Source organism: Scomber japonicus, chromosome 1 (assembly GCF_027409825.1).
Source record: "Scomber japonicus isolate fScoJap1 chromosome 1, fScoJap1.pri, whole genome shotgun sequence".
In the NCBI taxonomy this organism is placed as follows: Eukaryota; Metazoa; Chordata; class Actinopteri; order Scombriformes; family Scombridae; genus Scomber; species Scomber japonicus.
This window is the reverse complement of record NC_070578.1, coordinates 28841578-28856907: the sequence shown is the minus strand read 5'-3', so window position 1 is coordinate 28856907 and position 15330 is coordinate 28841578. Positions and strand designations below refer to the sequence as shown.

The following is a 15330-nucleotide window of genomic DNA, read 5'->3' as shown; positions in this document are numbered from 1 at the left end:
CTCTTTCACTGCTCTGACACATTTCCACAAAGCTAAATCCCAAAGCCTTGTAAATGTAAGTAAATGGGCCAATAAACTCATGGATCAGCTGCGTTTTATAAGCACGACAACCTGGAGGAGTTTAATACACGTAAACTTGACAGACCGTGCTGTGATGAAAAAGATGTCGTTTGTCTTTGTCTTATTTCTTTTTCTTCTTTTTTTTCTTTTTTACAGAGCTGTAATTTCATAGAAAGTTTCCTGAAAATAATCTTTCCATTATGTTCTAACAATAAAAAAATGAATAATATTCTGAGACTTTATTTGGTTTTCAAGAGGAAGTTTCCTTTATGTAATGACGGTCGATTTAAACCCAAGTAATTATTGCTTTATTAGTCATTTATTATTGAAATATTTGTCCACAACAAGCCCACAATTCAATTAATATGGAAACTGAATACATTTTACATGTTCACTGACTTGCTGTGCACTCTCTAACAGATTCTCCAGGCTGCACTTTTCCATATAATTAGTACTGAATTACACTGTCCTCCTCAGGAACCTTCAAAAGTGCCTGATTACGTAACAGTTCCTTTGTAGAAAATCATCAAGAACAACAGGACCTGTAAAATAAAGTGTTACTCACACTACTGATGCAGATGTTAATTTACTTCAGACCCTTAAGAGCCTTATGAGGGAAGGTCTGATAATTGGTATTTTTTTACCTCAGGACTTTTTCCCATCTGGATCAAATATGTGTCGGGCATGTTTTTGTTGCTACCCAGCACTAATTCTGGCTAAAATTAAATCGCTGTAGTTTTAGTCCACACTGACACCCTGGGGGTCAATTCAATCCCATCTGGAACTACATCTGGTGTTTCATGCAATTACAGATCTTTACACTTAGCATCTTGATTATAAAAACCATACCTAACCAAATGGCAGAGTAATAATAATAATTCAAAAACAAGTTACAAAAGTGCAAAGACATAAAAACAAGAGAAAATACCAGATTAATAGTGATTTTTTTTAGAGAGATTTAAAGGAAGTCGGAGAGCTAGCCTGCCTGATCTCCTCCTGTAGGTCGTCCAGAGTCATGGAGCCCTTTATCTGAGAATTATTAACAGACCTCTGCTGGAGGAGCTGCATTCAGGCTCATATGGAGTTAGTAAGTAGGTGCTATAATGAGCTGCCAACCCCAAACGTGCTTTAGAAGTAATCATTAAAATCTTACAATCAATTCTAAACAGGTAATCAGTGTAAAGATGCTGAAATAGAGTTTATTAAGACCCTTGTGAGTGGTCTTGCTGCAATGTTTTGAACTAGTTGAAGTTTGGAGAGGTTGTATTAAGTGAGACAGAAACACAGCAAGTTATAGTAAAGTAGCGAGTAAGTGGGATGTCATAAAGGTTGAATTGACAGTTTCCAAATGCATAGGCGATAAAGAGAACAATTTTTCATTTGACTTTTTATTTCATTATTGGTGATTTTAAAATAATCTCATTTTCAAGATATTATGAAATGAAAGACTGACTTAACCTTCAGATAATCGAAGGTTAGCTAAACCCAAGATTTCTGCACTGGTTTTGATGCAACAGGACAGAGAACCTGAGTGAAAGAAGGAGTGCTGATTGGGGGGTCTGGACCTGTGATAATAACTTCTGATTTATCAGAGTTTAACTGAAGGAAGTTTCAAGAGTGCCAGTTTAACATATATACGACAGGATTGTATTTTGATCAGTTGTGTTGGAGTCAAACAAGGAAAAATCTGGGAGTCATCCACATGAATAATAGAGCAGCGTCACTTTTTAGATAAGATCAGGTGATTTCTGAGTCTTTTGGGGACATGATATCATCCCAGCAGCAATAAAATAAAGAGAGAGTACATCTGAGCACAGTTTGGTGCAGAGACTATTAGAACACGAGAAACAGCAGTGAGGAAGACAACAGGAGCTGCTGTGTTTAAAATAATACTGTATGATGTCTCTTAATGAGGGTTTTCCTGCACTATGGTGAGATTATGAGGTACAGTAAGGATAACTAAACCTTACAGGTCATGTCCACAAGTCTTAATGAAACTCTAAAACTGTCTTTGTTTCATTACAAGAAGATTCTTGAAGGATTACAATGACTCAGGATGAAAGGTGGTAAATAAGTGTTTTTCTGTGCAATATATTTTATTGCGACATCGCTTTGTGAGTAAGCGTTTAAACACAGTGTAGCGCTAGTACATGACAGTTTCCACTCTGCTTAGTTTACACTCAAATAGCCAAATTCCCAACACCTGTGCATCATCTGATTATACAGCTTATACAACATGACCAGCTGCAGGCAGATTTGTGTCTGACTTTCAATATATTTGGTCCTGTTGAGTCAGAGAAAAAGGGAAAACCTGAAACTGTCGTACTGAATGCAAAACATCATTTTAACTACAGAGTTTGTGCCCTAAGTTAAAACATAATAATGTTACAACAAACATTATCTAATTTGGAGTCCGATGAACGCCAAGTAATTTGTGCATGAAGTAATGCAGGCAGACATTGTTTACACTGCATGCCCTTTTCACAGAAGACTTCTGATGATAAAGGAATCCTTACCTCTGCTCTACTGCACTCTTGAGGAGTTCGTTCTCGTTCTGCAGCAGTGCAGCCTCCGGACCGACATGAGAGATTTTCTCATCATCTGTCCCATTGATGCTGGACGCCTGGTTGGTTGACGGTGTCTCACGTCCTGACTCCTGAAAGGTGATAGAGGATTTTTTGTGTTTTGGGGCAGTTTATGAGTACAGATTACCTGCAGCTTTCCAAAGTCTGTGAATGTGACTCATAAATTGTGCTCTGACAGTGAGAAAGGGGCACTGCTTCTATCGGTGAAACTCTAAACACTCTCAACATGTCAGCTGTGTCATGGGAGTTACTGTTGCCAGCATTTATCATGTCAGTAGCTTTCTGTGCCTCAGAGTTGAGTCCGACTCTTGCCATCTGGACTCAGTGTGGGCAGAGAGGAGGCCTGGCAACCAGGTTCCGGGCACTCACTGCTGGATGTACTTCAAATCAAATTCTCTCAAAGCTGATTAGTTACTAACAACAAAAAAGACCATTTGGGTTCATTTGTGTAGAACTGAGAAACCTTTTAAGTTGTATTACTCTCACTGGCTTGCTTCCTTATCATCTTACTTGTTTTCTGCCTGTGATTAACTAAAGCTGTAGTGACTGCCAGATAGTAAGTGGCTTAGTGACCTTTGACTTTTCTACACCTTTCATTCATGATGAATCACACACTCAGATGAATGATTTCTGTTGTGTTGACTTGTATTATTCAGCAAAGGCTTCTTATGGCTTTGTATAAATATTTAACTGAACTATTTAAATACTTGATTATGCCAAAAGCAATTTCTAAACACAGAATCTGTGGTCTGAAGTTTTCTCACTCTAGAGGGAAACTATTGGACAGCAGAGGAGTTGTACTGAATCAGAATTTCAGACGGCAGTGAGATATATTATACCTGGGAGTGATTACTCATTGTCTCCACTTTCTCTTGAGATTTGTCCCTCGCTAGCTTGGCTGCTTCTTTTACCTCCTGGAACTTCTCAGCAAACTGAAAATGGAAGAAATGAAAGATGTTAAAGAGTTACTATTAGCTGCAATGCAAGATGATGTGTCATACGCAGTGTGGCTCATTTTAAAATTTGTGAGAGCTCATGGAGCCCACTATCTATAGTGATAGTGAGGATTGATGAATCCGACACAGTAAATCCTCTCCTGATTGTTTTTCCCCCCAACTGATGTTCAAAAGAATATTGAGTTTATCTCCTTTAGTGCCACTAACAGTGTTTTTTCTCCAGGGCAGCTTCACGTTGCACCTGACACAGATAAGACCCACAATGAGGTTAAACCCGAGGGAAGACGTTCTGGGGTAAAGATGTTCGGTGGTAAATGTGTGTCTGCTGGGAAAAGGTAGGTGGTGTTATACTTGTGGCTTCAGAGACCTGGCTGCCAATTTACAGATTGTATAGACATTTAAGTTTTTGCTCATTAAATCTAAAATTACTACCACTGAAGTATGCATTTTTTCACTTTATTTTATCATATTTTTATTATAATAATCAAATTAATTTTATTTTCCATCTTTTTATCATATTGTGTTTTCTAAAATATGTTTATAATAATTGAATGTCTTTCTTCATGAGAAGCACTTGTTGTAAAGCACTCTGAGCTGCATTTCTTGTATGACTATTATGTATGATGCGATATCAATATTATTATTAATATCTAAAATAAAAGCAAATTGAGCATTGTCACTTTTGAGGCATGTTATTAATACCTAATCATCTGCATTTGAAGCTATTCAAAGGCTTTTGTGACTTTACGTGTTGCAGCAGAAATGTTTCCTCTCACCTTAGTGAGCTGCTGCTCTGAAGAGAAGCCCAAACCGAACACAGTGTTGGCCCTGCTGTCCGCCCACTGGCCAAACTTCTGTGATGTCTTGGTGAACGTCATGTTGGGTGTGATGGTGCTGTTGATGATCACCTGTCAGGAAAAATCAACAAAACAATTTATCATGAGTTTCACATAGATGACACAATTGTTTAGCTCTACCGGGGATGATAATTGTATTCAATAAAGATGCACAGTCCTCAGGTTTATCTGACTGATGCTGGTTTTGAAAATTATATCTCTCATGCAGCTAAAAACATATTGGAGGAGGAGCTCCAGCAGCTGTATTCACATGATGAATAGTCTTATTGATTAAACAAAGAGCAAAAACCCTTATTGTATCACCAATCATGCCACAGTAAATCTGTAATATCCTGCTCATGTCTTTCACCATGCCCACACAGACAAGTTTGATTACTATTAGCATATTTATTTTTCTCAGCATGGTCCACTTTGCATAATAATGAAAAATCATAAGCATGTGTGAGAGCCTCTCTACAATCTAAAGTGATTAAAACTTCCCCAACGTCATAAACAAATACCTACATACTGCTTACATATATATCTTATCTTCTACTCCTTACATTGAAATATTTTTATCCACGTCAACCACCTCTTTCACCATATGTATGTATTGTGTATCTATTAGATTAACAAAGCAGAAGGGAATATCTGCTTTTGAAAAATCAAAGCACTCTTCTACATCCCAATGTTGTAAAAATCATATACAAATCCAGTATTGCCCTAAAGCTTTCTTGTTAATTGATTTATAACACTGCCCAAAATTGCCCAATATAACCAGAGATGTTAAAGAGATAAACTGTGTGTAAAAATCTGATAGTTAACAACAAACTCATGTTGTCTTATTGGCAAATTGAGATTTACTTGTCTGAAATAAATCTAAACACGATGACATTAAGCGTCTCAAAATGTCCTGAAACTCAAAGAATCCATCTTCGATTTCAGCATGGGACACACAGACAGAAACACACTTCACACGGCAACTGCTGACCCACTAACCTCTAAGTAGTCAAATTACAATCTCCATTTTTGTTATAGTACTCACTCACCTGTTGTAGCTATGCTGTAAATCAGCTGCCAGTAAACATCAGCTGCAGTCTAAAATTATAAAACTAGTACATGAGACAGCAACAGTAGAAACCAGTAGAAACTTAAAACTCTCTGAACCAGACTGCGCTGATTTGTGTGTGTCCTGCACTGCAGTAAATACAGACATCTCTAATCCTTCAAGTTGCTAGATGTGCCATTAAAAAACACAAGAAGCTTCAATTTACTCCTGCGCATTAACACATGGACCAAACCTCACCACCAAGATATTGGTGAACTTTAAAACACCACATGCAAATTACCCCAACAATTAAGAAACAATAGAAGACAGTTTAATCACAATGCAGCCCTTGTTTCATAGCAACATGGCTCCCCAACACAGGATCTGAGGATTCAAATCGCTGACAGACTCGTGTCCTTTTCACCGCCCCCATTGTCTCCCTCTTCATCTTTTCAGTGGTGTTAAAACGTTTTACAGTGCATCACTAGTGGACACGGAGACCCAGAAAAGCAGAGTCTGGGCTAAAAATTGAGCAATATTAGCACACAATGGCTCTTAAAAAAAGAGAGAGAGACAGCGAGACAGAAACAGAAAGAGAGCGAGACAGAGAGAGAGACAGAGAGAGAGAGATCACTGCACACACACTTAAAAAGCTCCTCAGACCTTTGTGAATGTTGCATGCTGAAAGTATTACAGTTGCAACCCATGATTCGGCCTCCATTCATCATGGTTTATTGGGAGTGGCAATTTACCAAGGTACCGGTAATCTAATTTTAAAATCATCACTCTTTCAGAGGCTTCATCAAAACAAAGATGACCTAATTTCCCCTGAAGAAGAACCTGGGCAGAGCTTGAACAATACTTGAACGTCTCATCTCGAGCAGCCAAGTAAATATTTAACAAAACCCGCCATGTTGATTCAAAGAGAAGTGTTAAGATATGATGAAACTTTAATGACTATTGTGGGAAAACTGGGCCGTTGCTGCTGGATTAAGAAAAAAAAAAAAACTAAAGAGAATTAAAGAACGAGGTAAACAATCAGCAAACTGGATTCCAAATGATTTCTTCTCCATTTCAACTCTTTTGTTTGATCCAATTCTTTTGGGGTTATCTCTATATTTTATGCTCAACTTGTGCTTGAACTGTGTTTGTCAAGTTAAAACATTTAACCTGTATCGTGTTAGACTGTAGTTTTGTTGGAGTGCTTATTAATACACCGATGTTAGATGTCATAACAGGCCTGTAAAATAAGTTAAATCAGTTACATTTGAATAAATAAGCCTGTTTTATAGAAAGGAACAAATTAAAGCAGTAACAGTGCTTCTGTTGCTGCCACTGTGTCTGTGCTGTGTAATAGGATAATGAGCAGAGGGATCGTGTTCAAATTTACACCCCTGAAAGTACACACCACATATCTAAAAGTCTGTAACAGTGTCCTGCACTGATTATCTGAAAAGTCACTCAAAACTCAAATTATATCATTCACAACTATCGTCTGTTTTTGTCATTCAGATGCATGATTTGATCATATCAGGTTATCATTTTACAGAGTTCTGCAACTCTGAATGAATGATTTCAAGGCTACATCAAAAAGAAGCTAACAAAAAGACAAGTTTGTGTAACACATGAAGAATCTGTAAATCTCAAGTCATTTTAAAGTAAAAATAAGACAGTTCCAGCTTCTCAATGTGATCGATGTGACAATGTGTTATTGCACGTTGTAGGAAACTCTGCTGCATGAATCATACACAAGTTGAAATGTTGGAGTACCAGTTTGCCCTTCCATCTTCACGGGCCCTGTAAGTGTATACTAGCATGATCTTAATGTGCAACTCAGCTAGGAAGTGAGCGAGTGGGAGGCAGAGTGGAGTGACGTTGGCAGCTGTGCGGGTGGTGAGCCGTGCTGAGGATCAAGTGCCACAGGAGACGCAGAGTGACGCTCGGAGGGTCACTTAGAAATTGTAAGACAGCCAGGAGGTCATAGGAGATATCTTCCACAGCTGATTATGTGTCTGCAGAGTGCACAGAATACGCAGAGTCAGTAAGTACAGTCTACTGCCATGCTGGTGGGGAAAATGACTGATCACTTGTCAAGCAGCATATCAGAAAATCTTGTTAGAGCTGGAAAGAAAGACGGCAGCTACACAGAGGGCAAACTCTTTTTGAGATTATAAAAATATAAATGTCTTGGTTAGGGAGTCAAAGTCCTCCAGTTGTGTTTTTGACATAAAAAGTGAAGCATGATACTTCAATACGTTCATATTATAAAAGTAAAAAAGGACCAACGCTAGCGTACCTACTCTTTCACATTTTTGCATCTCGCTATTAAAACTGTCAACAACTGCAAACCTCTGTGAGTTTCAGCTGAATATCACAACGCCAACGTTTCAACGGGAACATATCTAAATAACGGCGGCAAATGTGCAGCAAGGACAGTCATGATGATGAACAGGAGGAGTTGGCAGCGCTGGTAAAACTGAAACGCGGCCAAAGAAAGACGAGATGATGGTCTCTGTGTCCTCTCATCAAATCAGACAGCAAAAATGAAAAATTATGATTGCTCATCAGGCAGAGGTGTGATGTGACTGAAGAAATGTTGAATATTTTTTGTATGTCTGCCAGCCGCTTTAACAGCCTGATGCATTTCATCACACCATATATTAAGGACCCCAAAAAACACTGTTCCCTGGAGGCAATGACACAGGTTGTGGTTTTGGAAGAGAGGAGGGGGGGTTAACTTACAGTAACTGAAGTCAGGACAACTGGTCATCCACAATTTTAACAGTGGCAGCTTAAAACATATGTGTTAATTTGTGTATTATCAAGGCTTTAACCCTACCTAATATTAAATAAAACTGCACACAACTGAACATGCATGTGTGTGGTGTATTGTTAGTGTTTTTTCTGCATAAGAACAAATAGTTTGCAAACCAATTATAGCCTAATATGCAGCATATAACACACGAAACGTACAGCTCACATACAGAGAAAACTGACTTTTCAGTAAAGTAGGGTTGTGTTAAACTTTTCTTAACTAAATGTATTTGTATATTCACAGAGTCTGAATTTCTCAGTGAGAGAAAAGACGCAAATAGTGGAAGAAAAATGACAACTTGATTGGGCTGATAGAAGCCCCAAAACACTGATCCATTAGTAGTATTGTACACTAGTGTGAAGCTCCAACATCAAGAACTTGAGAGCTGTAAACTTACTTGCATATTCAGAGGCTGTTCCACCAGAAAAACAAACCCTATAAATGATTATTTTACATGTATAATATTACAAATATTCTCAAAAGCATAAAATGACATTATTTTTGTTCATTTCTTCCAATAAAAAGGATTCTGTTCATCAGCTAATCTAATCATAAATTCAAGACATGTTGGGACAGCAGAAGAATAATCTGCTTCTAATAATAATATGTGTCTGATAGTTTTCAAAAAAAAAAGTTGAGTTTAGTTGAAAGTTATTACAAGCACATTTTCAGTAGTTAAAAACTGAACATGTGGCAAACCTTCAACAGCAAAAAAACACATACAGCAAGCTCAGAGGATTTCAAATTATTTTTCTTGGCAGATACTTCTATTTAAGCTTAGCAGCCCTCAGCACATGAGCCAAAATGTTAATTGTGGATACTGACTGTGAGAAAAGTAGTAAGAAATAAAGGAAAACTGATTAGATGAAGAGCCAGTAAACTGAAAGAAAGAAAAAGTAGAAGATTCAAGCAGCACAGAGAAGCTGAAAGTTTCTTTTTGTTACATGTGAGATCCAAATGTTCTCATACTTGTAATAATTCAGTACAGAAAGCCAATTCTTCACTGTGTTGTCATTTTGTTTGGTACATTCCTGTATGAGAAGCGTGATTCAGGATGAGCGGGAGTCAAAAGTGCTGATATGCTCCTCTACTTTCTGTATCATCGTCAGCGAGTTGCTCAGCCATCATGGACGGACGAATGTAAGCTGACGGTCTGTCACAGTTAGTGTGTACAGTGGTACAGAATATATTCTGCTAGACAGACCTGTCTCGCTTGCAGCTAGTGTACAAACTACAAACTATATTTAACATTTATATGATGATTCAACATTTCCTGCTCGTACAGTTCAGACGTCACTTTGACTTACATTAAACTGCAAACGGGGATGGGAGTGAACTCAGCGGGAGTCATTTCTGTTTAGATAAAAGATAACGTTTTATTTCACAAACTTAAATTGTCATATCTATATAGCTTTTGGCTTTCATACAGGTTCGGAGCTATACTGCTCTGCTGCTTAAGGTTAAGGAGAGTGGAGAGACGACAAGATGATGCAATCATTGAGAGAGTAGAGGGAGGACTTCTGGCCTTGGTGACTTACAGTATAAAACATACAGAAATATAGACTAATGTAGCCAGAAATAAAGTAGAAATCATCCTTTCTCCTTCTTACAAAAGAAAACTGATGTTTTTGATAAGGGATGTGAAAGATAAAAACATGCAAGTGAACCGTTATCTTTAGTCATCTATCGTCATGCTGTGTAAGTGCTGCATGATGACATAACAGATTACTGTCCTGCCTGTCTGGTGTCTGGCTGTGGGAGAGAGGGAGAGTCGTTTTGAACTAACAGAGCTTGATTAAACAATGCTTTGCAAGAATAGAAGAATAATGAATTTTAATTTTCTTTAAAAGATGAATTTTAACTTATAATTTGTACTGAAAGTGTGCTCCGATCCAAAATAATGACAAACTTTTAATATATTTCCCAGGCAGATTTTCAAATACACACACACACAGACACACACACACACACACACACACACACACACACACACTATAGCAGCTCTTTTTTTTTGTTTGTTTTGAGCTGTTGAGATGAGCTTTTCCTTAGCCATAGCACAAAATGCTTGTCATGCTAACACTCTACACATTCAGGCATATCTATGTTGATGTCCTGTGACAACGGCCCAACCAGCTGCTTGGTTGATAATCCCAACACTGAACTCCACTGAAGCCTTGTAACCAGTCAGAGATGTGCACTACAAAATGACTGTGAGGACACACGCAGATCTAAACTACCGTCGACCCGCTCGCTGACTATGAAGTAGCTCTGCAGGTAATCTGTGTGATTAAAGATTGTGCCAATAGGTGACTGCCTGACAGTGTCGGCAGAGGGATACCACTCCTCCAGTTTTCATACAGAGAGAAGACTCTGATCGCCATGGAAACACATAATCTACTCTTTCAGTTGGCGGAGGGAGAGGGTGTGAATATGGGATGTAAGCATGTCCGTATGGTATCTGTTAACACATGTAAGAACAATCCTCAATGGCAGGCTCATGTGATGACAAGTCAAAATCATTTCACTGTTAAATGAGTCTGTTATTTTTACTTATAAGCCGATGAGAACACCATCATACAGTTTGGTTTTATAGCCAAGTAATTCCCCATCCAACAATGCACACGGATGAAAAGCAATTCAAAATAAAAACATGAAATCAGGTTTAAAAAAACAGTGCAGAGGGAGTTTCATTAAAAAGAAGAAAATCTGTTTCACTATTTTTAAACTCTACAGTCCTTCAAGTATGACTACTGTTGGCTGTTTGTTGATGACACTAAATTACAGATAATGACTTTAATTGTGACTCCGCGGGAATGCAGCTCTTGGCTCGTCTTGGTAACGGGGGATGTTTGCTGATTTTCAGTTTTCTGGTTTAAAACTTCATGAGAATCTGTACGGTGCTGAAGTCTTTTTTGGAAGCTTTTGTAAACTCATTTCTCTCTTAAAAGAAACAGGCAAAAAACTAATGTAAAGTGATGCTATGTGAGCATAAACCAGCATTACAGTATGTGCACATTCTGACATTATAATGGTATGGTACACTTTATAAAACTAAAATTATATATAGTCTAGTATCTCTATGTTTATTTGTTAATTTAATTTGTTAGTTGCTACTGTGACACCAATGTTGGTATTTGGACTGTTAACACTAAACAAGCAATATGAGGACATTACATTTACTGAAAATGTGTGATATTTTACTTTTGATGACAGTAGTCTAAAAATGTATTTATTAGTCTACAATAACAAAAACTAAATCAATCAAATAATTAACAAATTGTTGGTAGTTCAGGTCTGCTCCAAAGTAATAATTCTGAGCAAGTTATAATTCAAATTAAGAAACTTGGTCGTTTGCTTTTAGTTTTACACACATTTCTCTTACGTAACACAAAACATTTGTGATTTGCACTTTGCCGCATCCTTATACATATTAATACTGGGACATGTTGTGGTTGAAGGGGAAGCTGAGAGGACCTTCCTCACTTCAGAAATATAAAATGGGTCCGATGTTCGATTGCTGCTGATCAATGGAAGCAGCAAATGTAATCCTTTTGTTCAATTCTTGCCCTAAGTGCTCTCTCCCTCTCCAGAGAGCAGCTAAATGTTTCCTGTCATCTCGTTGATATTGTTAGAGACACAGAGCACACACACACACACACACACACACACACACACACACACACATACCTTAGATCCATCCACGCTGATGATGCGGTAGCTGTTGCGTGTGCTGTCATAAAAATAGGAGACAGTGACAGCCTGCTTGCTGGCAGGAACCCAGTTCTTCTTGGTGGTTGGGTCGATTTGGAAGACATGAGCCCTGGTGGTGTAGATCGGCTGCTCCCTGGAGAGCAGAGCGCAGAGGAGAGGGACAATATGAGAGGAGGATAACTGAAGACAGATTGAGACAATATCCACTGATCAACAGTCCACATGTTGCAGCGATTATCCACACAGTTACAGTGAAAGTACTGAGCTCTTAACAGCTCTCCATCACATTAAGCCTGCAGAGCCGCAGCCCTGCATCTCCAGAGATGAAGAGTCCAGAGGGTCTCAGCATGAACGGGCCAGTGATAATGTAACACAAACCTTAAATCCTAACTCACAGCTATTAGTACATTAACACCTCATCACTTCTCTTAGGTTGACAGTATGTAGGTGATTGTGTGACACTGTTTTCATGTATGTATGTATGTATTCACGTCTATTGTCTTAAAGAATATTTCCCCTGTGCTTCACATACACTCAAGACAATTATCTACTTATCTCAACACAGTCAAATGAGAGAAGATTCACTGATGTGTTGTATAAACAAACAAACACACATACACACACAAACAAACTAAACATTTCACATCACTTTCACTGCAGGTGGTGGTCCTGATGCAAAGAGGAAAACAAATAATTTCAAGTACACAGCTTCAGCACCAACAGTAATCACAATTTGAACCCGACAGACAGTCAGTGATGTGTGGCGTGGTGGAGTACAAGGAGACAAAAAGCCTGGGAGGAGTATTTCATCATATCGTGAAGAACATCATTATTGCAGAAATACTTGAGTAATATCGTGATATATACAATTATAATTATGTTTATGTTGCTGGACATAATATTACTCTATAAACTTGCCTGATGTCCTATTTTGTGGTTTTTAAAAGTGTTTTCTCTTGCCTTCAGCAGTCTGTAAATAATGATATTGATATTTTTTCAATCTAATTGACAAAAGCTCCAAATCATTTTAGTTGTCTGTGTTTTTTTTTGGCTGATTGTTGAATGTTTGTCACTTTAGGTGTTACCGTGACGACTTCACAGGTAGAGCACAAAAACTTTCAAGGGGAATGAAACCATGGAAATTACAGCGGGGAATTATATTCCTGCATCTTCATTGTGTATTTGTGATGAGTTATATGAGAATTAAAGGCACGTCAACTCCAATGGTAAAATACTGTTTTCAATTTAAAGTGTGATGAATTTATCTCTGAATCATCTCAGTGACTAATTTTTTTAAAGTTTTTGGGATTTTAGAAAAGAATTCACACCACCTCCATGTCTGCTGTATGCAGGGTTTGAGTTCAGTAACTAATAACTAACTACATAACTAATAATCTTGTTGAATCTATTAAGGTTTAACTGACACAATACTATATATAATATTGATTGATTACGATGACTATGAGCTGTAATTTTATCATCGAGGGGATAAAGTGATCTGCCTCCCAGCAATGAGCAGCTCACTGCCCATGTGATTCAGAGGAGCGTTGGCACAAGGATGTAGGAGCACGATCAGACTGTCTGCTGAACTTGAATGACTGCAGACAGAAAAATAAAGGCAGTAGAGTTGCTCTTCCTCGTTATGACATCCCCACAAACACTGATTATCCCTTCTATACCATTGGCTTGACTCTGATGTTGAGAGTTGAAAACTGCTGAAAAATTCACACTTGCATTTACCTAAGATTGCCTTTGAGTAGTACAAAGTAGAGCACAGAAAAATGTATAATTCACACATCTTTTGAGCGAGGACAGGAATAATGGTTTCATTCAACCTTGAGAAAGGCCAAAAGCTGAAAAATATCGGAGAATGTTTCTAGGACATTGCTCAAGTGCTGCTTGTGGTAAAAATAACCACACCTGCAAGTAGACTCATATTCTCACTTCAATACAAACTGTGAAGGCCCTCGACACAACCACTGAATTCAAAAACCAGTTGCACTTTTCTTTAATGGTAGTACTGTACAGGGAGTGGAACCAGCAGCTTTAAAATGATCCACCTGAAGTTCTCATTTCAAAATGTTTGAGCGCAGGTGGATGCAATGCTCTTCTGTAAGTTACAAGGGCGAGGAATAATCAAGTGGAGTGGCTGGATGAAAGGGATCAGAGGGTTGCTCAAGAACTTAATATTGGATGCAGATAAATGCCATGCGGGAGACAGATGGGGAGTACTTGTCATGCTGGAAATCGTAATATGAAGTGAACGCGTCTTTCAGACAGGTTGAAGTTTACTTGGCACTCAGCTGCTACGTACACTTGACTTGATGGCCTACTTGGAAAAGTTGGGGTATTACCTTTGTCCTCCTTTTATCTTCTCATCATAATGTTTATGCCATTCTACATTTTATTGGTTTGTCCTACCAACTGCTGTGGAATCTGAACATGCTTGTCTTTTCTTTTCTCCGAGGATCTCATTGCAACTTTACACCTGCTAGTGATGACGCAAAATGATGATGACGATGATTCATAAGTGCCCACAATGTCAATTTACCATCTACAGTTCATAATAGAGAAAACTATTGAATGAGTGAATGAGCGCCAGACACACACAAGAACTATAAGCACATTTGTTGCTACATAGACATTAAGACAAAGTTTAAAAAAGGTATCCTGTGTAGTTTTTGACCATTAGTAGTGCTGTGGATGGATATTTTTAACATGTGGATCTCTGTTTTGTTTGTTCTCATGCACTTGCACACAAGCGACATGATACACATTACTGCTAATGCTTTATGCTACCCCACTGATCAACATCTGGTAGTGTGAAACATAGCAAAGCACCAGCTAAAGGCAGCAAAAACTGCTGGAGGTAACAACAACAGGTTTCATACTTTTAGGAAAAGTATTTGCAGATGTTTACATGAGGCAGAAAATGCCCAAAACACGTTAAACCCTCAAGGATATGCGTGGTGTGAGTAATGGAAACAGAAACTTTGTTTACAAGAAAACTCTGCTGGGTATCCTCAATTCAAGAGGACTTATGTGTACTATTTACTCCCGCCAATAATTGACTATAAAACTATGTTGCAACACTTTTATGGATCAGTTAACCTCCACCGGACCATAGAGGAGTTCAATAAATTTGGAAGGTGAAAGACAGCTAATATAATAGCTTCCTTACTGTTTGACTCTTCCTCTCTGTTCCTACAACCGCCAGCAGTGTAAAGACAGTTCATATCTGGTTAAAAGTGCACATTTTGTATGTTTAAGTTCACAAAAGTAGAAAAACTGAGTCATTTTATCTTCTAATTGATGATTA

At 38.1% G+C, this 15330-nt stretch overlaps 1 protein-coding gene across 1 annotated transcript in view; it reads right to left on the bottom strand.

The window, feature by feature from the left end:
* Window positions 1–15330, bottom strand: part of homer2 (homer scaffold protein 2) — a 31748-nt gene that overhangs the window by 7938 nt on the left and 8480 nt on the right. The window contains exons 2-5 of the mRNA XM_053321901.1: window positions 11988–12144; window positions 4378–4509; window positions 3485–3577; window positions 2577–2716 (exon numbers count right to left, since the gene is read on the bottom strand). Coding sequence (XP_053177876.1) covers window positions 2577–2716; window positions 3485–3577; window positions 4378–4509; window positions 11988–12144 — 522 coding nt within the window. The remainder of the gene's footprint in view (window positions 1–2576; window positions 2717–3484; window positions 3578–4377; window positions 4510–11987; window positions 12145–15330) is intronic.